Source organism: Phodopus roborovskii, unplaced genomic scaffold (assembly GCF_943737965.1).
Source record: "Phodopus roborovskii unplaced genomic scaffold, PHOROB, whole genome shotgun sequence".
NCBI classification, from domain to species: domain Eukaryota; kingdom Metazoa; phylum Chordata; class Mammalia; order Rodentia; family Cricetidae; genus Phodopus; species Phodopus roborovskii.
This window is the reverse complement of record NW_026126625.1, coordinates 4,193,133-4,216,540: the sequence shown is the minus strand read 5'-3', so window position 1 is coordinate 4,216,540 and position 23,408 is coordinate 4,193,133. Positions and strand designations below refer to the sequence as shown.

Sequence of the window (23,408 nt, the reverse complement as noted above, 5' to 3'; positions counted from 1 at the left end):
TACTGTCTTGAGCCAGCTGCGGGAAGGCTAGCGGGAACGCTGAAAGGAGTCCACAGATCAGATTCCCTTTCTCTCCGAGTCACCTGCCAATCAAACATGAAGTTGCATGTCTTAATGTGCAGCCTCTGGTGTTCCCATACCAGGAGCTTCCCAGCTGTTTTCTAGAGGCCTAGCTCCTATGCCCAACTAGACACTAGAGAATTGAATCCCTAGTTCCCACAGGATCCTGACACACACCAGTTTGTGAGACTCAGTGCCCCAACAGGTTGAAACTCTAGGTTCAGTTGCTGCAATGGCATTCCATGAATAGGTGCAGCACTCACAGCCCGCTGTGTAGAAGTGTATGTGCTTCATTCTGAGGTCTACAGAGGAGGGTCTGTGGACCAGCGCGGGGAGGGGGTTGGGATGGGGTTATGGTCATCACTTTTCACATTGATCCTAGAAAAGCAACTTAAAGAAGGGAGAGTTTGTTTTGGCCCACAGTTTGACAGTACAGCCCACCAGGGCAGGGAAATCAGGCCACCTAGCGGAATTCGAGGAGTTGACCACTTTGTATTCACAGTGGGGAAGCAGAGAGGAAGGAATGCTGGTGCTTAACTCACTTTTTTCTTTTTACTCAGTTCAGGACCCAGCCTGTAATATGGTGTCTTCCTACTTCAGTTAACTTAACCTAGATATTCCCTCAGGCATGACTCCCTCAGGTGATTCTAGAGCTTGTCAAATTGATAGTAATGGTCAGGAGGTTACTATCACATGAGCTCAAGCAAGTTGTGCTAGAGTTGTCACGGGGCAAGGCAAGAAGGGCTCAGGGGCGAAGCTTCTCTGTGTACTGTTTTCTGACTTTTTCCTCCCTCTCCTCTCCATCCTCCCAGACCTCCCTGAGATCAGTGTGAGCCACGTCAACCTGACCGTCCGAGAAGGAGACAATGCTGTAATCACTTGCAATGGCTCTGGCTCCCCCTTGCCTGATGTGGATTGGATAGTCACTGGTCTGCAGTCCATCAACACCCACCAGGTAGGCATCATAAGACCAGGGACAGCAAGAATGAAGAACCGGGTACCCCTTAGTTAAAAAGACGAGGGGGAAATTGTGATCCTGTCCCTCTGGGAAGAAACCCAGCCTCAGATTCTATCTAGATGTCATGATTTCTTGTCATTTCAGTCTTTGCTGTGGTACTCAACTTTCTGTACTTTGTTTTTTCTTTAGCAAAAGAAAAATTAAAAAAAAAACAATTTTCCCACTTACTACCTAGTATTAATGTGAGGATCAACTGAATTATAAAGAATCTAGAACATGGTCATGTATCTTCATTAGCTAGATTTCATTCACCCTTTGCTTGATTTCTGGAGGTGTTAGGGGTTAGAAAAGGAAGCCATTTTTGGACAAATGGTTTGGTTATTATCTTCTGGTTGGGGTTTTCAGACCAATCTGAACTGGACCAATGTACACGCCATCAACTTGACCCTGGTGAATGTGACAAGCGAGGACAATGGTTTCACCCTGACGTGCATTGCAGAGAACGTGGTGGGCATGAGCAATGCCAGTGTTGCTCTCACTGTCTACTGTAAGTGCATGCCATCATGGACGACAGAGAGGTACCAGGAGGAGGCTGGGGATGGGGCAGGTCCATTGGTAGGTCTGATCTAGAACCCCAACCCTAGTCTTTCAACAAAGGCAGTAAGGGTTTCATAAGGCAAAACTGAAAAATAAGTTCTGGGACAATAAACCCAGGAAAGAATTTCTTTGACCCTCAGTGGATGGTATACCTCTGCAATTCAGTTCTACAGTTGGCATCCCTGAAAAGACTCAAGAGGGGAGCTCCAGCTAAGATAGATCTAGGGAGCTTAGATAAAGACATACGTCTCTTCTCCTCTCTTGGCTGGTGGTGGGAACTTGGCTTTACCCAGCCTTTTCAGAGGAGGGTGAGAAGTGGGATCCCCATCCTGCTTCCTAGAAGGCTTCTTCAGTGCATAGGAGACTATGTCCTCGAGTTCAGCTTGCTTTTCCCCACAGACCCCCCACGTGTGGTGAGCCTGGTGGAGCCTGAGGTACGCCTGGAGCATTGCATTGAGTTTGTGGTGCGTGGCAACCCGACACCCACGCTGCACTGGCTGTACAATGGGCAGCCACTGAGGGAGTCCAAGATCATTCACATGGACTACTACCAGGAGGGTGAGGTCTCTGAGGGCTGCCTGCTCTTCAACAAGCCCACCCACTACAACAATGGCAACTACACCCTCATTGCTAAGAATGCCCTGGGCACAGCCAATCAGACCATCAATGGACACTTCCTTAAGGAGCCCTTTCCAGGTGAGACATGCACCCATTTCTTCTCGGAGCTGGGGAAGGGGTGCAATTTGAAAGAAGAGGCAGCACTGATGACCACAGTTACCTAACTAACTGAACTCACACTGGGATAGGGGCAGACATCATCTGCACCTTGTGCTAACTAGGATAACCTCCATTTTCCATGGCTACCACAACTACCTCCAGGATTCCACCCCCAAACCTGCTGTACATATAGAGATGTCCTGTATTATAGTAGAGAAACCAGGGATTTTAGAGATGGATAATATGGTAATGAATTTTGACTCAGTGTCTTACCTGAGCATGCTATGTTGGGCTTGACAGTAGGCTTGTCTGAAGCCTCAATGCCATCAGCTGTGAAATAGGCACAAGAGTGACTGCATTGCTCCCCTAAGTGTTTGATGGTTTTTGAATGAGTTAAGATGGAGGCTTGATATGCTATAATAGCTCAGTGATTCTTCATCGCAGTGAACTTCAGAGTTGGTTCAAATCAACCTCACATTTAACAGATCACTCTCTCAAGCTCCAGTCAGCTAGTCAGCAGCAAGGCTTGCCTTGGAATTGCCTCTTGTTCCATGGTAACTTAGAAGGGAAGTTGCTGATGCTACCAGATACTGATGGTGCAAATGTCACACTGACTCTGAACTTGGGGAGGTGATTCTGCCTCTTTCAATCTGTCCAAACACCTTCCTGAAGTTGGAGAAGAAGAAAAGTCCAAAACAAGAAAAGAAAGGCTGGTTGCAGCATTGCTTGGTGGGTTATGGAGCTGATGCCCACACAGCTGTGTGTCTTTGGTGACTTTTGTGGTTTGTGCTGGAAACAGACTATGTGACTACCTGATCCTCAATCCTCAGAGGTGAGAGGTCCTAAAGGGACAAAGAGAAGTATAAGGACTGAACCGCACACTTCCAAAGTGGGGAGGCTCCAAAAGCTATCACCATACGATGTCTGTCTGGAGGAACATGATTTTATAGTTACAAATAACTGCAGGGTGCTGGCTGTGGGGAGCTTATTTATCACAATGTAAGGGAAGGAAAATTGGTGCCCCACAAGTGACATGGGAGACATGAGGCTAAATGGTGTCCCAAAGGCCTGTCACTGAGTCCAGGGAATGATGATCTAATTCTCAGAAAAGGTTGGTAATGGGCTGATTGTTGAGACCCTAGCACTCTCTAAGCCCTGATCTTCCCAACACCACCCAAGTGTGCTCACCTAAAGACATTTCCCACCAGGGACCACAGAGGGCTCTCTTTTGGCTGGAAGAAGAGTCCTGGCCTGCAATGTGGCATTAGTGGCTTTTCTGTATGGAGATAATCTGCTTTCAAGGCCCACAAAGTTGTTGACACCAAGAGCCAGTATGACCCCTATAACCTATCTGCATCTCTACTCCACGATGGGTAAAGTGAAATAGCATTTCTGTTTCCAAAGGGAAGCTCCTGGGACATGGAGAGAGCTCAAGAATATTAAAAATGGTGGTGAGCCACTTTGAGCTCCTTCCTGCAGAGAGTGTTCTGAAAGGTACAGGGCAGCAGGGGCAATGGGTGATGTGAGGGGTGTAGTCTTCCTTTTACCCTCTCTTCTCTCAGGAGAAAGCAGTACCTCAGTATCCTCCAGCCATGTAGGCAGCCTCTTTACTTACAGGTATATTCACCATAGTTGGTTGTCAATGTGTCCCAGGCTTGGTTATCAAGGTTCCTAGACAACCAGAGTCAGTAACACCTGGGGATGAGTTAAAATTCAAATTCTCAGTCTCCCTTCATCCTCATGAATCAGAGACTCAGGGGTGAGTCCTGTAGAGAAGGGTTTTCAGTTCCCCAGGTGACTTTGGCAATCCCTCCTTCGCAGTCAGCTACTATTAGCCCTCTTGGCAAGTCAACCCCAGGAGGAGGGAAGCAGTGAGGACAGAACCCCAGAGAAGCTGGAAAAAGAAAGTGGCACACTTAGCTTGTCCATAATTCAGGATGAACCCCTCTGCGGAGAAGTTTGCTTGTTTCATGAACCTTTGTGCTAAAGGAATTGATGGATGATTGAAAGGGCAGTGGCAGAAAAGATGGGCCAGCCATGTCAAGTGACAAGATATCTCAGTGTTCAGAAGAGTAAATTATCTGGAGGAGCAGGCAGGAATAACCTACAGCCCTCTCAGCTCAACCTTGTGCTGGCGGCAACAGCAGCCTGTGGATCCCACTCTTCTTTGTTGGCCTGAGAGTGTTAAGGCATCTTATTTATCATGTGTTTGTTTTTCTCATTCCCAAGCAGCCAAGTGCTATGGCTAAGAGCCAGATCTCTGAGGTTGGGCAGATTTAGATACAAGTCCCATACATCTGTTAGTCTTTCAGATAGGTAACCCAGGATGCTAGACTGGCTTAGCACATGGACAGCTCTCTGGGTTCTGTGCAAGGGAGAAACTGCTCAATGCCTCTGCTTCTTTGCCTGTGAATGGGAATGATTACAGTAGCCCCTGCTTAGGTTGCACTGAAGAACAAAGACGTTCATTCAGCAGTATACTGGGACAAATAAAACACTTCATTGCTATTGGCTCTTGTTATGGTTTTGGGGGTGCAGAGATGAGGAGAATTCAGGAGTTCCAGGTCAGTAGTCATTCTTAGTCCAGGTAGAAAATTCTAACAGGTAGTTCCAGGGTAGGTTAGGGTAGTGACTATGGACCAGCAAACCAGAGTTCAGGTGCTGGTACAATTACTTGTAAGCTGTGACCTTAGACAAGCTATTTCACTTGCTTCTCCCTCAAAAGTTATGATGGAGGTGTCGGGAGAGATGGCTTGGTGGTTAAGGGCTCTTGTTGCACTCACATCTCATGTCTCAAAGCCACCTGGGTGGGACCTGATGGCCTTTTATGGCCTCTATGGCACACAAAAACAAACCTAATGAAAACAAATCTTATTTAAGAAAAAGTTTTGATGAGGGGCTGGAGAATTACTCTAATGGAAAAAAGCCCTCGCTATACAAGAACCCATTTTAAAAAACCAGACATGATGTACATGACTATAACCCCAGAGCATGGGGGAGGCAGCGACAAGGCAGACTGATCCTGAGAGCTTGCTGAGCAGTCCACCTAGCTGAAATGGTGAGCTCCCTGTTCAGCGAGCCATCTAGCTTCCACATGCACACACACAACTGTGCACACAGATCATATATACATGCACATTGACATCTCCCATCACATGCCATGCATTCTTTCTCTTACACATGCATGCATGTGTGTAAACACACACACACACACACACACAGAGAGAGAGAGAGAGAGAGAGAGAGAGAGAGAGAGAGAGAGAGAGAGAGAGAGAGAGAGAGAGAGAGAGTTTCTTGGAGAGTTATTGTTTGGGGCTATAGCAATCATATGCATCCATCCACTGCCCAGTTCTGATCCTGCTGGTTCTGTCCTTGTTCCAGCCTGTGGTAGCGGTCATAAGAAGACAATTTTTAGTATCTTTTTTCCCCCTGTATAAATGTGTGAATTCCTGCTAAGGTTAGAGAGCAGCCAACATGTCTCCCTGTTCCAAAATTCATGTGCTTACTGCATGTGTGTATGCTGCCTGGCTCTAGCAAAGGACTTGTGATTTATGCTCAAAATCGTAGGCTGACTTTGAGATTACAGGGTTCAAACACTTGGCCAAAATATTTGGCTGCTGGAAAAATATTCTCTGATAAATGGGAGCCTGCTGAGAAATATAAAGTAGGTGGATACTGTTGATTAATCTGGCTCGTCTTTCTTTTCATGCTCTGAAGCCTATGCAAAAACCCCATTTCCTCTATTATCCCCCAAGCCATATCTTCCCCACAGTTGTACAGAACAGGAAACAAAAATCCAGCCAGACAACAGTTGCTGAAAGTGAACCTTTCCTGATGGACTACACAGAAGCAACCCCTTGCCTGAAAATAGTGATAGACAAGTACCTACTAGTTCATATGGCTACAGTTCCTAAAAGGGCTTGACCAAGGGTAGGACCACAGCAAGTGAATCAGCGAAGCAACTGATGAGCCAGCCAGTAAATGATTTGTTCTTATATTTCAGGGCCTGGTAGGCTTGTGACAGGAAGTGGTAGTGTGGTGCTGTCCCTTCCAGAGGGATTGGCAACTTCATTATCACCTGAGAATTAGGGCAAATTCTCCGGGCTAGGGACATGGCTCAGTGGTAGAGGTCTTGTTCAGACTGCATCAGTGTGGAGATGGATATATGACTCAGCAGTAGAGGGTTTGCTTAGATAGCACCAGGGCCTGGTGACTTGGTTTGGTGGTAGAGAGCTTGCCTAGCATGTGTGAGGCCTTCCATCTTCAGCAACACATACAATCTCTCAAGATGCAGGCAGACTTCATGAATCAGAAACTCTGGGTTAAGGACCTAGTCCTCATGTGATTTCACTTCACTTTGAAATAACTTGGGCTCTAAAAAAGGCAAGAGTTACAAAACGCTGCAAAGTACCCTCTTCTCTTCACTGGGCCTCCACAGATGTCACTGTCTCATCCAGCCACAACCTGGGTCTCAGAACCAGGATATTGGTTTAGCAGCATTATCTAATTTATAGACTGTTGACAGGTGGTCAGAGGCCCCATCAGTGCCCCGTGTTTTGTAGGATCACACCTAGGATTAGATATCAAATTTAGTTTCCACACTATAACCTCAGTTCCTTTGATGCTGTGATAGGCCCTCAGTGATCTCTAAAGAAAAGTCTCTAGTTGTTACAGAGTTTTTCTTATCTATTTCTCATGATTAAATTCCAGTTTTTCACTTTCCTTTTCTTTATTCCTGTCCCCCCACACACATGGAAGTATTTCTCCACCTCTTTTGGTCCATCCAGTTGAAGAATGTAGGATGTTGACATGGCTTATCAGTGGTGAGGTCAACTTTATCGCTTGGTCAAGATGATGTTTGCCAAAGTCCTCCACTGCACAGTGCCTTATTTCACCCTTAGTTTATCAGAATAATGATTTGAAAGGACACAAATAGCTTGTTTCTCATCTCTTCATACAACAATTTTTAACATTCATTGATGATTCATGCCTTAGCATTTATTACTATAGTATTTGTCAAATGATGGTGGTTTCTGCTTCCAACCTTCCATTTATTAGCTGGAATTCTACTGTGAAGAAGAGATTCCCCCCCATTCATTTGTTCAATTACACATTGTTATATATAAAGCACTTGTGGGTGTTTTTTGCGATTCCTGTATTTGTTGTCTGGGTTTGTAATAGCAAAGTGGTATAGACTGTGTTTCTTAAATAGCAAAAGTCCACTTTATTACAGTTCTGGAGATTGGGAATCTGACAGCAACTGTTGTCAGGCTTGCATTCTTCCAAGGCCTCTCTCCTTAGCTTGTAGGTGTGTCTTTTCTGCATCTTTACTAAGCCTCCCCTCTGAGCACATCTGTGCTCTAATTTTTTCTTATATGGACCCCAAATGGCCTCATTTTCACTTATGTACCTCATCTCCAAATACAGTAACATCCTCAAGTACTGGAGTTACAACTTAGTCATATGTGTTGTGAGGCAACATGGTGCGGTCCATAACACACCATGTTAGCAAACATTTCACCCATGCATCACTGCCCACTTTCTCTTCCCAGGACCATATATCTTCAAGCACTTTGTTTTCTGGTGAAGCACATCTTTTATTTTCCTGTCCCATATATGAAATTGTCCATTCCTATAAGAAATTCTCATTCCTTTTAGTGGAGGGTGGTGCCAGTCACCTCCTGGTGATTCGTTCTATTTTGTGCTCAAGTATGAGCAGTGCTGGTAGAGTGCTTAAGAGCCCAGTCTTAGATTAGAATCAACTCCAATCTCTTTCTAGATGAATGGTACTCAATTAGTTAATCTCTACAACTCGGGTATTCTTCATAAGGCTTGAAGGACAGTAACACCGGAAGCACTGAACACAGGCCCTGGCTCATAATTAATGCCCAGTTGAGGGTTAGCTTTCATTACTGGGGGAGCCATTTCTCTGAGTCAAAGTGCATATAACACATGTCCACATGGATGATAAGATTCTGGTGGCTGTTGGGGGGTGGTCTCCCAAGCTTCTTAGTGACCACATATTGAGGGAAGGAAATTTAGTGTTAAAGCTGGAGCTGCTCCCTAGTGCCATCTCCAGTGTTCTAGTACCTGAAGGAGGGACAGCTGTGGGCAGGGAAGTGGCTAGGGTTTCAGCTCTCTGCCTCACACTGAAACTAGCTTGGTTGTTAGCTTGCAGGTGGCCTTCCTTCTTTGAAGCCACCAGCTGCATCTGTAGAGCCTCCATTTGGAGGAATATTCCCTGAAGAGGTTGTGCAGTGGCTGGAAAGGGTGATTTAGGAAGGATTTCTAAGTGTCCCTTGCTGTGGGAATGGGGAATTGTAAGTGGGAGAGGTCATAGCTAGAAGGCTATCCTATACTACAACTGATTTTTTTGTTATTATTATATTTGTTAATTACCTCTTTGTTCTTTTTTCCCTCCTTCAGAAAGCACAGATTTCTTTGACTTTGGTAAGTCTGCTTGGATTTGAAACTCTTTTGTCCTGATAGTTTGGGGCCTGTGAAATTCAGATTGCCCTTTTGCCTAGTTAATGTTTCCAGCCCCTTGGCAGTTGAAGGTGTTGGCATATCTTGAAGTTCTAGGCCCACTTTTCCTGGGTAGTTTCCCTGGATCATAGTTTTTCCTAGAGGACTACCAACTTCCTCATTTTGTACTAGGATTAAATACAGGGTTAGGCAGTATTCTAAAGCTGAACTCTATCCCCACTTTGCCCCACTCTGGGCATTTTGTAAGGTATGCCAATCTCTCTACCTGGCTGAAAAGAGGCTGCAGAAGGTGACCAATAGATTTCATGTGCCTAGGTAGACCCCCACTGGTCACCTCAGAGAAAACGTAAAGCCTGTAAACTTGCTCATGTTTCTCACCCGCCTTAAGAGATCAAGCATTTGGCTAGAACCTACCTTGGGTAGAAGTGTTTCTCAGGAGCTCACATGTCCTTGAATGGCATCATTGAAGTCCAGTTTATAATAGAGTTGAGGAGAACTCTGGACAATCTTTGAAGGAGTTGGGGTTTTTCTTTCTTCTTGATTACTCCCCCATGATAGGAGCAGCAGCAGCCACTGCCATTTCTGTTCAATTGGGCCTGAAATTGGACAGAAATGGTAGAACAACCCTATTTAGGAATAGCCTGGCCATTTGGCACAAGTGTAAATGCCAACTGTGACTCCTTCACTTGTTCTTGGTCATGAAAAGCATCGTATAATCCCACAGGTGTCCCTTAAGAGAATCAGAGCTGGGACCGTTTCTTACATGATGTGATGGCAGATAGAGGATGACCCCCAATGGTGTTTTCTGGTCCATTGAATGTTGTTCAATTCTAATTGCCATTGTGTTCTGAAATCAGTGTTAGGGGAATGGCTAGAGGACTGTTCATTAAGATGTGAGTCTGGCTTTCACTGAAGAGTTAGAGTGAAAGAAGGAAGGGATGAGACAGGAAGGGAAAATGGAAGAGGTACCCTAAACAAGGAGTAACAATGTCAGTGATGGCTGCTGCCACTGTTAAAATCTAATCACCATGTTAGTTAGGATTCCAAGCCATTTTCATCGTTCCTGTCATGCAATTCAGGGTGGTGTGTTCTCTGGGCCGGGATTAGGAGGTCTGCATTCTTTTGAGATGTTTTGGTAGCACTGAAACATGAGGCAGGTAGCTATCCTGGGACTCCCTCAGTCCCCGAGGGTGTCTGCTCAGCTAGGAGGGTGGCTCTAGGGACCTGCCTCCCAAGGACAGGGCAGGGTGGTAAGCTAACTGCCATCTTCTCCTTTGTATTTCTTTTCAGAGTCTGATACGAGCCCGACACCCCCTATCACTGTGACCCACAAACCAGAGGAAGACACTTTTGGGGTGAGTTTCTTCCTGATTAAGAGGAAAATACTGAAGGGTAGAACCCTTTTCAGGCTTCAATCCAGGTGCTAACTTTCCCACATAAGTCTCATACTTGGAGCCTCAGTACCAGTGGTAGAAAGAAAAGCACAGTGAGGATAATTTCCTTTGAGGTGGTTTGAACTGTTCTTGTTTGATGGGAGTGCCTCATTGTTTGAAGAGGCCTTTAAGGACCAGCTCAAAGCCCTAGGGCTTGGAAGAGAACAGTTTGAAATTCCCAGTCTGTTGTGAGCCAGGCCCAGCAGGCTTGCAAGGCCTACTGACTGGGCAAACCTTCTACACCACCTCAAATTACTCAGAGAATCTCTTTGGATAGGTTTTCCCGTGTGTGTCTCAAGTCTGAGGTTTTCCTGGGGAGAAGAAGAAAGGGGTCTGTTGTTTCCAAAACTCCTAGACCTCTCTGAGTAGAAATACTACATGAGGATTTCAGTGTAAAGATACCCAATTTACTTGCTAATTAAAACCCTAGACAGAAGTTTCTTTCAGCTTTCTATTGTACTCATAGAATAGTCTCCAGGTAAGAAGGGCTCAGAGTATTGAATCAGGGAACCTCCCATAACCAAGCTTATTCATTTTTATTTTTTAAAGAAAAGTCTTAAAGTTCTCTTAGAGTCTCATAAACCACTTCTAAAGACGTTCCTCCAGAGTTGCCCAATATTTTGACATTGTGCCATGGCATTGTTCTATGCATTGGTGTCCTGGTTGCGTGTGGCATTTAGATATCAGGTTGCAGACGCCTCAGTAGCAAAGGTTTTAGGGGACCCTATTCTGCTGAAACTGTTTCTCATTGGGCACACGCATTACTTTAGAGGCTCCGAGGCTTCCTGTCGCTGCTCCTGACCATCTCTGTTTGATTCCTAATAGGTATCCATAGCAGTCGGACTTGCTGCCTTTGCCTGTGTCCTTCTAGTGGTTCTCTTTATCATGATCAACAAGTACGGTCGCCGGTCCAAATTTGGAATGAAGGGTAAGGTGGCACATTTTAGTTCCAAAAGTTCCGTAGTGGAAACATAGCTCCTTTTCATCAAAAGATGCTGTTTTCACTTCTATGTCTTCTCTGAAATTGTCTCTGGTCATTGTATCTCAGGAGTCCCGGTGGAGATCACTCTCTGTACCCTGTTCTGGGTAATTATGGGCTGAAGACTGTGTTGGGATCTATGGGAACCAAATAGGGATGCTGAAAACTGGTTGCTCAAATGGACTTGGTGATGAGGACAGTTTGAGCAGGAAGTTGGCTATGAGGCAAATGGCAATTTCTTTTCACTAGTGGAAGTCTAAGGGACACCACATTTGAGTGATCTTTTGTCTGTACCTATCTTTAGAATCATATTGTGACTTAGCACAGTGAGATGCAGGGCAGTGAACTCTGGTATTGAAAAGCTGCCTGTGCTGTTGGAGCTTAGCACATAATTCTACACAGAGACCGGGAATGGATGCCAAGAGCAACACAGTTTGTAAATCTGCTAGCCAGCTTCCACGTATAGAGTATGGGACCCCAATATGGTAGATGTGGAGTGCCTTGATGTGGTGTTCTGCCAAAGCTCCTGTGAGACATCTGGCATGAAAGGAGTTAACATGGTGAATTGGTATCCACCTGCATAGTCTCAGAGATGGATGTCGCCAAATGATTTGAAAGAAACTGGGTACTACTGATATCAGAATTGAAACCTGATTTTCAAGATGTCTTCCCAGCTGGAGCTGCCATGCATGGCTGATGTTGGCAGAGGTGGGCAGGGAGGGGGAATTAAAGGTTACCTAAGCAACATTCATGCTGATGTTTGCTGGTGACATTATGAAATCCAGATAAAGGAACTCCTAAGGCTTTAATACTAGAAGCTAGTTTCTGTGGCAAAGTCCTGACCTTGGGGCTCAGGGGTTAAAACAGAGAACATGAGTGACATTCACAGGAACAGCATTCCATGGATTCAAGTGCAAAAGGAAATGTTTGAGTGGCTGTACTTGGTGAAGGAGCTAGATTTAATTATATTCTCAAGATTCTGGGTCTCCCTTAAAAATTAGGAGCGCTAGCATATAGAGCTGCCCAGAGATGACTAAAGGTTGAAATGTAGGGCCAGAGAGACTGGTGGTCCTGGAGTCTTCTGCCTCTGAACTCCTTGCTTTTGATGAGTTAGATTATGTCATGGATGAAGGCAAGCCAAGTTTTCTTTTCCTTCTCTGCCTTCCTCTCTTCATCCTCTCCCATTTCCTAACTTTTCTTCCCTCCTCTCCTCTTGTTCCTCCTACCCTTACCTCCTCCTCATCTTCCTTCCTTTCTTCCTATTTTGTGGCATTCAGGATTGAACTTAGGGGTCTCATGAATGGTTCTACCTTTGAATTATACATCCAGTGTTTGTGAGTAATTTGAAATATTTTGACCAAGAGAAATACATATGCTGGTAATTTCCAAAGAGGAAATAGGTTTTTAATGGCTCAAATAAGTCCAGACTACTCTCAGGCACTTTGATTGAAGACACTTTTTCTACCAGCACTTACCATTTGTCAAATAGAGCTCCCCAGGTTTAGATGGGATGGCTGCTGAGTGACTCAAAGTCTTCTGTCTTGGGTAATCCTTGGGCCCTTGGCTATGAGCACTGATGCTATATATTTTTTCTGCAACCTTTTCCTTCTTCTCCACAAGAAAACATTAGGATGTGGACTGAAAGGAAGAATGGGGCATTATTGTTCTTCCCCCAAGGAGGCATACCAGCAGCTGAGACCCTGAAACAGGCTTGGCAGTGATGTGAGAGCAGATTTTTCCTATTAATTGTCATCCTGTTTCTGGAACAGTGTGTCCCATGTCGGATGGATTAGGCAGCATTCAGGGCGGTGCCTCCTCTCAGCTGTCCTTGCCATCTCCCATCCCCTGATCTCCTTTTCCAGGATGAGCTGTCGTATTTAGTCCTGGTGTGTCAAGGAGGATGTGTCCTCACAGGTAGAAATAAAACATCTCCTTTTCTAAAGTCAGGCAACTTGCAGCTAGGGGCAAATGGAGAGAAATGGTGTGTTCAGGACTGACGCTTTAGAATTAATCTTGCATCTCTCTGATCTTGATCACATTTTTAATTGTCAATGAACGTTACTTTTAATTTTAATTGCTACAACCAGATCACTAACAAGAGTTTTTTTTTTTATTTTATTACTGTTTTGAAGTTCATCATGGTTGGAGGCTCTGTTAGAATTCATAGGGGTGAGAACAGATGGCAGGGGCCCCTTACCTCTCAGTTCACTGTGATGGAGATATTAATTCCCTCTTTTAAACCTTCAGTTCATGGGATGATGTCACTCATATTCTAAGTGGGTTATTCTTCCTCAGTTCTTTCTGAAACATATTTACTGACACATCAAGGGTGGCCTCAATCTCTTAGGTGATTCTAAAGCCAGTCAAGTTTGTACTAGAGGCTATCACACTGAACAGCCAAGTCTAGGGAGGAAGTGACAGCATGCATTTCTGAAGGCTCCCACATCTCTTTACATACACTCTCTTTTCAGGCTTGAAATTACAATTCTGGGTGGGAATCCATATTTTCTCATTGACTTACATACGGTTCCTTACTTTCTCAGAGCCTCTATTTTCTTTAGTGTAAGTTAAGAATACTATTACTTAGCTTTGGGGTTGCTGAGTGCTGTGATATGTAGGTAATTGGCTGAGTTAGTTAGCTTCCCTCTGTTGTGACAAAATATTTTAGGAAATCAACATATTGGAGGAAAAGTTACTTTTGGATCATGGTTTTGAAGGATTTTAATTCACTGATACTCAGTCCATCATTGTGATAGAGCATGGTACTCACCTCACAGTGGCATGGAAGCCAAGAGAAAGACAGAAGGAGACTGAGATCCCAATATCTACTTCAAGTCATATTGTTAATGACCTAGCTTCCTCCTTTTAGGCTTGACCCCATCAAGGTTCTGCCACTTACCATTAGTGCCAGAGGCTGGTGTCCAAGCGTATAGTACACTGCCTTTAAGGACATTGGGATATACATCCTAAGACTGGCATATGAAGGGTTGCCATGTCTTTCATTTCCCTCCTATTTCTTTTATTAATGTATTAGCCTTCCTAGACCCCCTTTAATGTCCTTTTGCGGAAATATAGCCCCCTAAGACTCTTTGTTTCAGATAGTATGCAGTAGTAAAAGTGTCCTTCTTACACACTGCCCACAGTGCACTCTCATTTTTTTCCTCACATTTCATCTGTCTGTCCTCCTAGGCTGGGAGCGACTTATGGCAGAACCCATTGATCACTCAGCCCAGCATGCCAGAAACTTCATGTGGCCTTTGACTGATGCTTGAACTTAGAAATGAGCAGCATCCATTTTATGCATTTCATTTGCTTAAAAAAATTTTTTTTGAAGGTCTTGCTGTGTAGCCCAGTCTGGACTCTAATTTGTTATGTAGCCCAGATAGTCTTTGAATCCATACTTTTCTTGCCTTTAGCCTCTGGAGTTCTGTAATCTAACAGGCCTTGTTTATTTTAGTTTGAATAATGAAAAAACAGTTTATTAATCTGTAAAGGGCTAGTCTAGACTAATTTAGAAGTCTGAGGACTTTTCAAGTGGGAGAAAATTGGAAGCTGCTCACACACAACTCCTGCCATCTATGCCCCGAGGGCAACAGGCAATAGCACACAATTGATATGGAGAAGCAATTGAAATGATCTCCATTACCTTCTGAGAAATAAGATGTACAGACAAATGCACAGACAAATGAATGAAACACTCACATTCCTACTATTTAAACTATTTAGGATTTTATTTTATATTTTCATTGAGTGCTTTATTCTTAGGACAGATTAAAGATGGCAGATATTATGAACACCATGTCCACTACCACCTCTGACCCTGTTCCCACCCTTCTCATAGGTAGCTATTGGCCTGGGCCCAGCACCCACCTGCCAATACTCTCATCTTAGTCTTCCTGTGTATGTTATCTTTTGCACGTTGCTGCTATTTTTAAATACCAACCCTTCTGCTAAGGGCCATTCCCCAAGAATTCCATATCTTTTACATGGCTAAATTGGCAGGTACCTCCACTAACTTATAGCACTGTGTTAGAGGCTCATTTCTATATTTCCAGGTATATGTGTAAGTCTACATGTAGACATCTCTATAAATACCCACATGTAGACTTATACTTGCCATATATTTGAGTATATTTGCAGAAATGCATTGCTCTGTGTGTTTTAGTTTAAATGCATGCTTTTCCTCTCACTCAGCTGCCTTTTACCTACTGATTCACCAGGTGTCCCTGAATGGATTCGGGCGAACACCCACTTTATGGACGATGAGCATCTTAGTCAGGTATTATAGACACGAACGGAAGTGTAATGTCTCAGGCCCCTCTTTAATGACTTCCAACTCATCCATCAAAGTCTTGGCCTGGGAACGCGAGCTCATCTTCTTTTGGAATCATAAAGGGTTTTAAATGATGCTGAGCATACGGCAGGGGTTTCTCTCTGCTACTGATGAAGCACAGTGCCTCAGCCTGGCAGGGCTGATCTGTGAAGTGTCTGTATGGCTTGGGACAGAACCAATCAGACAGACCTCCTACTGGAGCATGGCTCTGTAGGAACCTTCTCCCCACTGTGCTTGGCCTTCACTCTTTGATTGCCAAATCCTGGGGTGGCCAGGCTGGTTGAGGGGTGAGTACTGTGGGGCTCAGGGCAGGAGCTGTTTATTGGAAGCACAGAAATACACAAGAGAATTAGAGAGAGAGAGAGAGAGAGAGAGAGAGAGAGAGAGAGAGAGAGAGAGTTCAGAATGTATGGCAAGCTTGTCCTCACCAATTTAAAATTAGATATTAGGAGACTGGGACTATGATCTGGCTGGGTTCCCATGTCAGGAGGAACCATGGCTCAGAAAAGGGGCTGACTTGTTCTGGTGGTTTGGTTAGGGCAACCCCCTCTCTACAGCTTCCATCCTTTGTGTCAGTTGCCCTCTTGTGAGCATTCCCAGTGCACCTGGCATCTTCATGTCACATTCTTGTTAGAACACCAACCAGGTAAAGTGCTAATGTGCCTGAGCAATAATGAAACACACCCTCTGATTTCCACATAGGCTGAAATCACTTCAAAAAAGAGGAACTGTGTCCACCTTCTGCTTCTTTCCTTCATGACCACTTGAGGTTCAGAGATAATTAAGAGTGTCAACTCCCTACTTCTCGGCTTCTTGATGTTCCCTCAGAGAAAGCAGTCAAATAGTTTCAGATAACGGAAAACAGATTTGGGGCTCCTTAGGATAATGCCTCCATTGTGCAGATGAGGAAACTGAGATCTGAGGCATGCAGTAGGAAGCCAGTGTCTAGAGCTGCCTAGAGTCCCTGGTTCTGCTTCCTTATAGAGTCAGTGAGTGCAGAGGAACTAGGAAGGTCTGGGTAATGCAGCTGGATGGTGAACAGACCAGCTTGCTTCTTTCAGTGCCTTATCTAGTTATCTTTGAATTCCATACCCTTTGAACATGGCTTTCAAAACTGCCTCTTAGTAACTCTATTTGGACAACCTGGGACACACCTGGTTTTGGGGACACGCAGGAGTAGAAGGAGTCTCATTTTTGTCCCCCAGATTGAAAAACTGTCATTCATTTACTTCTGTAAACATTAAAGCCTATGGATGGAGGAAAGCTAGAAGGGAAGGCAGAGGGGAGCCAAGAAACATGGCTTGGACTTCCCATAATGCCTTAAGTGCTTCATCAGCCAGCTTTCTTTTCATCCTATCAGTGAGATGTGTGCTTGTGGCCCTAATGGGCCCGTAGGTGACAGGGAGCTGTACAGGGCTGTTCCATTGTTAATTAAAGTTGGTTAATAGGTACTTCAGTAAAGTGGTTGCCTATTTGATTACAATTGGGAAGTACTAACATTTCTCCCCATAAGCAGATGGTAACTATCCTCCGAGCGGATGGTAGGATCATGCCAGAGTCTTGATTTGGAAGGACTCACTGCTGCCAGAAGATCTTGGGAGCTGCTGTTACAGGGAGTGCTGCTGCCATTCTGATTTAACCACTCAGTTACGGAGGCATTAGACTTTCTCCTGGCCTTGAAGTATTGGACTAAGGAGGGTTTTCTCCAGGTGGTTGAAAGTAGGGATGGGAAGGAGTCTTAGAATCTTAAGTTTGATGCACTCCTCGCACTATTTCTCATGGGATAACATGGCCATGTGTCTACTCCTGTGTTCACAGAGCAGTAGCGAGTGTAAGGAAAGTGTGTAGGGACATACTATATGGAGGAGGCACTGGAGGTCTTTAGAGGGGTCCTGGACCCTGGATAGACACACCACTAATGGTATGGATTCACAGTTTCTTCTTTTGCTTCAAGACACATACTCTTGTGAAGTCTGTTTAACAGGGAATTGGAAACTAAGCCGTGCATGGCAGAAATGAAACTAGAGAAAGAGTTGGGTTTCCTGACTTGCTGTGTGATGTGATGTGCCCAGTCCTTCCTAATGTTTGTTTTGTCTTCTTACTTCTTGGCCTGTATCTTCTTCCAAATTGACATGTGCGATGACAGAAGGTGACCTTGCCCTGTGCAGGAATCTTGTACTTAGGGTTCTGGGTCCTGGAGCTCTTGGCATAAAGTGACTCCTTGGATGTGAGTTTGAGGGTGCTTTACTGCTTTGCTTCCTGCTTCAACTGTCTTTTTCTGCTCCTTACATTGTCCTGAGGAAGTACCTGTATTCTCTTTCCTTATTTTGGGATACTTTTGGAAACTCCCCCTAAATGACTCTTGGCATTTGGACCTACCTTAGTTAAGTAGGTTAGGTCTATGGCAAGTCTCTTGCCCTGCATGGACATCACTAAGAAGATTGCCTGCAGACAAAGCCTTGCTCTGTTTGAGGACTAAGTCTAGACTGTGGTTGGTGTTCAGAGCTTCAAGACAGCTAGGAGGTAGCATGTATTGTTTCCTGGTGTGCTTTGCTTCCCTGTCCTTTGTGGGACTTTTCAAGTTTGAATCATCCCCGAAATCCCTTCATGGTCATTTATGGTTGTGCTGAGACCCAGCTGCTCCATTCCTCCCTTGCCTCACTCTCTGGGATTTGGGAGTCAAGTGTTCTTCAGCCCTGGTTTTTGTACATGAAGAGAAATCCCTGGATGTGGAGTGTGATACAAATGTTTTCCTCCAGAGATACCTGCTGGCTGCTGTTCTTGGCAGGCCACTGTAGCCTGTTTAGCAGTGCCAGGGATAGCCAGTATGCTTGGCTCTACACTCAAAAGCCATTGCCTCTCAGATTCACTGAATACTGGCAGAACAATGCAATGCTTACTAATCCATGGTTCCCATAGGATAAACAGGCTTTGAGAGCTTGGTTTAGAAGTCTCACCCTTTGTCTCTAGCTACTCCTGGGGCACATGATGGTCACATGTCTTAAGTCTGTGGGTGTAACCTGGCTCTCCCACAAGTCTTGGACTCAACAATAATTTTACACCCAAGAAAAATATATCAGAAAATGTGTTAACAAATGGGAATTTTAGAACTAGGAATGAAAACAACCTTGTGTCAATTTTTGCTCTTAAAATACTCACAAACTTTTATATTTTGTTATTATCTACATTCATCATACTAGACCATTCTACTGAATGTATCACATCATGGTACCAAGATGGAAAAACAAATCCTGACTTTCTCATGGTGTTCTTTACCTAAGATGGCCTTTGCCCCTGAAAAGTCAAGTGACAGAAACTGCTCCAGGAAAACGCCACCTCTGTTCTCATGACACATTTCTTTCTCTGCCTGCATCTTCTCTTGTGGACCTTGGGGGTTTAGTCTGTCCAGAGGAGGTGTTTGGCTTTGGCTAATGAAAAACTGTCATGTGGCTGCTGTGTCATGCCTATGTTTATGCAGCCTAGTTTCCTGGGAACTAAGCTTCAGGGCATCTAAAGGAGCCACAGGCAGCACCAGATAGGGTGAAACAAGGGTTGATTGGAGAGCACATCTTGGGATTAGGAAATTAAAAAACAAAAAACAAAACAAAACAAACAAACAAAAAAAACACAAAAAAACATGTGCTATTAAAAATCACCACAGAGCCAACTTCTTCAAATGCTCCCTCAAGCTCCTTCTCATCTCCAGCCCTCAGGCTGCACAGCTACCATAGTGATGAGCAAGAAGGGATGTCAGAGATGTGCAAGGAGGAAGGACCTCCTCCATCAAACTGTACTCCCAACAGCCATGTGTGTCTGCCATCTGTTCCTGTCCCCGATCTTCCATGGGACATGAGCAAGAGCCCGAGTTGATCAGTTCCCATCTTTTGCTCTCCAAAGGCTAAATTACCTTCTCCATCCCTCACTATCCAGCATGGTTAGAGAGCAACCAGTTGAGTGTCTATTGTGTCTATCTCTTTATCCCCCTCCTCGAATAAATTGCATACCCACAAACCAGAGAGAAATTCATTCACTGGCTTCCTCCAGCGAAGCACCAATTACCTAATTTATGGGGCACAATGGGAAATGTTCAAAAAGTATTAAAATTCTAAGCAGCTGTAGCATAATATTAAGGGCAAATGCAGAGCTTTCTGAATGTGGATTCAGGTCACCCGGGTGTGAGGCCAACGATGCTCCTCTAAATACAAATTCCAGCATGGCTCAGGTCCTGGCTTCTTTATCCTTTCCCAAAGAATTCTGAAGGAAGTTTATTTCCATGCTTCCTTTTGAAAGCACAACTAAGAATATCAAGTGAATTTTCACTTCAAATTATAGTAGGGTATGGGGGTCATTGATCTACTATGTGACAGATGTCAAATATTTCTATTTTTATTTTTTGTGTGTACATGTTTGTGTTAATGTGTGTGCATGTGTACTTGTGTGTATGTAGAGGCCAGAGGTCAACCCCAACCTCAGATGTTGTTCTGGAGGATCTGTTCTCCTACTTTGTGAGATAAGATTTTCTATTAGGCTAGACTGGCTGGTCAACAAGCCCCAGAGATTTGCTTGTCTCAGCCATCCAGTGCTGGGATTATAAGTACACACCACCTTGCTTAGTCTTTTCACATGGGATCTGGTGATCCAGTGCGGGTCTTCATTCTTGCATAGCTAGAGCTCTACCCACTGAGATGTCTTTACAACCAAATACATCTTATAATACTGGGTGTTTATAGTTGATTATTATTTCCATTTCAAAGATGAGCAAGCTGCTTACAGTGGCTAATTTGCTCAACTATATACCTGGTAAGGTTCAGAGCAAGGATTTAAGTGAATTCACCCTCTCTCAGTAGTTCTCAGCCTTAGCCACACATTTTCAACCTTGGTGAAATCATGTAAATACTAGAACCCAGGCCAAACTCTGGGTTTTTTAAATCAAGTACAGGCATTTTTGTTTTTTCTTTAAATGCAATTGGTGATTTTAACACCCAATGCAGACCAGGATGAGGAACAATAGTTTAAATTCAAGACACATTGGCATATGTTCCTAGGTTCCCAGGTCCGCTAAGTGGTCCACACACTGCCTTGGGGCTTTTAAGTGTGCAATTGCTTGGGATCCACCCCACACCTCATCAAAGATGAGGAAAGTAAGGAAACAGCCTTTTCGTTATGGGATCCCAGTGTTTGCCTGGTTTTGAGAGTCAGTGTCCTCTGTCCATGTGGAATGTGGGTATGGACCTTAGGGGATTCTGTGCACCTGTTATCAAGCAGGTTCTGATTTAATGGGTCTGGGGATGGGATGAGAAACAGGCTTTCTGCAAGCCTCCAGAAGACTGTGTCCTGTGGACCATCCTCCTGGCCACAGGGGCTGAACCAATGATGAATGAACGAATCAGGCCCGGGACTAGGCAGTTAGGTCCCTTTCTCCACTCTGTGTTTTTCTTCCTGTGTGGTATTTTTTAAAAAGTGAATCTCCCTCAAAGGGTGACTGACTGTAGGATTATTAAAAAAAAAAAAAAAAAAAAAAAAAGAAAGTCGGGTGTTGGTGGTGCACACCTTTAGTCCCAGTCCTTGGGAGGAGAGGCAGGGGGATCTTTGTGAGTCTGAAGCCAGCCTGGTCTACAGGGCAAGTTCCAGGACAGTCTCCAAAGCAATACATAGAAACCCTGTCATGAAAAACCAAAACAAGCAAGCAAGCAAGCAAACAAAAAAACAAATAATATAAATAAAATCACTATCTACAGCTTCCACTTTAAGTAAATAAACAAATCATTGTCTAAAGCAATGGCTACAGTGGCTTTCTAGTTTCAAAACTTCCACCTGGTTTCCTGTAAGGATACATACGACACTGCATCTGTTCATCTTAGTGACCACTGTGGGTTCGTGCGGTCAGTTGATGTTCTTCACTAAAGAGGGAGCTGGGAGCAGAGCCCCAGGGAGGCCAATTGGCAGGTGCAAGTGACAGTTTGGCATTCCCACCACAGAATCCCCGGTGCTGCTGGTAAATTGTGGCTGGTTTGGAAAGTTTTTTGTCCTGCCTGTCTCCTCTCCTGCAACTAATTGTGAAGGCGATGTTGGGATGTATTAGTTATTTTCTTCATTACTGTGACAGAATATCCCAGGACAATAGCTTAAGGGGCAGGGGGGACTGTTTGCTTTAATTTCCATGTTGAGGGTATAGTCTATTATGGCAGGGAAGGCAAGGTGGTGCTGGAAGTGGCTTGTGTTGATAGACTAGGGAAGGGGGAACACAAAGAGGAGACACACACACACACACACACAGACTTAAAGAGATAAGACAGACAGAGATATATGAGATGGGGGGGGGGTTACCAAGCCCTAAGACTTGTTCCTCCCCTAGTGACCCAGCCTTTCAAAACAGCACCACCATCTGGGGACCAGGTGTCCACATACAAGAACCTGTAGGGGGACATTTAACCCTCAAACCATAACAGAAGGCTCCTGGGAACTGAAGCATGGTCTGGAGAGGATCAGGGCACATCTTCACAGGCAGAGGAGGCCCCATGGAGGACTTCCCAGGCATCCTGCCAGCTTCAGAGATGCTGTCCCTGGTAATGGCGGGGATCTCGTTCTTTTTGGTTGTGTTGCTGCAGTGGAAGGTATTTGCGCTGGAAACCTGCCTGCCCTCTAATGTACTGTGGAATAAGAGTTGTGTAACTGGCCAAAGAATGGAATTGTTTCTTTACCTATCCTGGGCATGCCAAGCCTCTCTACCTGACAGGCATCTTGAGTTCAAAGGGGCCTCTGTGCATTGTGGCTGGCTGTGCAAACCTGTTTCCATGCAGGGAGAGAATGTCAAAATCTGTCTATTTGCCAGCATGTCTTGACATGCAGCCTGAGGAGGGTGCCTGGGAGGTTCCAGAAACTGCCTTTTAAAGTGAATCCTTCCAAATAAATCTAGTTCAGTGAGTTGGCTTTGGATTACTTGAGGGTTTTAGGGAGGGGCACTCTGGCATTGACCTGGCCTCTGGGTGATGTGGGCAGTACTTGAGCACTATTATTAGCTGGTGTGTGTGTGTGGACATGATTCCAACAGTACCAGTCTTCCATCCACACTTGCATTGTAGGGGAAAATGATTGCCTCCCTGGGCTGTGTACCTGGCTGGCAGAAAGCAGGGGCCATTCAAGGGATACTTAGCTTGCTGTTGCTGAGTGTGGAACTGGGGAATGTTTCTTAAACCGGGTTTCACAATTTTTATTGAAAAACATCATGAAAGCCCAAGTTCTAGGGCTGGCCTTCTGAGAATTTCACCTACGTAGCATTCACAAATAGGTGAGCGTATTCATGAGCACAGAGGTTTATTGCAAGGTGAATGGAGCAACCTTGCTAACAGTTCCTTAGATAGTGAACAAGAAATGAATGGCTCAGTATAATACTGTTTACACATATAATACAATGCAGCCATATATGTGTGTGTGTGTGTGTGTGTGTGTGTGTGTGTGTGTGTGTGCCAGAAATCAATGTTTTTCCTCGGTCTTCCTGTATGATCTGCTTTTTACTAATTAGTTAATTGTTTTTGAGATAGGTCTGTCACTTGAGCCTGTAGTTTGCCAATTTGACTAGGCTGGCTTTCCAGTGAGCCTCAGAGATCCTCCTGTCCCTGCTTCTCAAAGTTGGGGTTATATGTACATGTTGGTGTGCCTGTTTGTTTGTTTGTTTGTTTATTTATTTTTGGTGTGTGTGTGTGTGTTCACATATGTGTGGATGTGGGAGATCTGATCTCAGCCCTCATGCTTAAATATAGAGGACTTTAGACAATGAAACATCTCCCCAGCCTCAAGGTGTCAGACGTTTTTATATACTACTTTAAATTTATTCTTTGAGAACTT

General features: G+C 44.5%; 1 protein-coding gene across 1 annotated transcript in view; it reads left to right on the top strand.

The window, feature by feature from the left end:
* The window catches only part of Ntrk3 (neurotrophic receptor tyrosine kinase 3), a 357,015-nt gene that overhangs the window by 109,923 nt on the left and 223,684 nt on the right, over nt 1–23,408 (top strand). The window contains exons 6-11 of the mRNA XM_051206601.1: nt 873–1,015; nt 1,424–1,565; nt 2,015–2,311; nt 8,759–8,782; nt 10,109–10,173; nt 11,077–11,179. Coding sequence (XP_051062558.1) covers nt 873–1,015; nt 1,424–1,565; nt 2,015–2,311; nt 8,759–8,782; nt 10,109–10,173; nt 11,077–11,179 — 774 coding nt within the window. The remainder of the gene's footprint in view (nt 1–872; nt 1,016–1,423; nt 1,566–2,014; nt 2,312–8,758; nt 8,783–10,108; nt 10,174–11,076; nt 11,180–23,408) is intronic.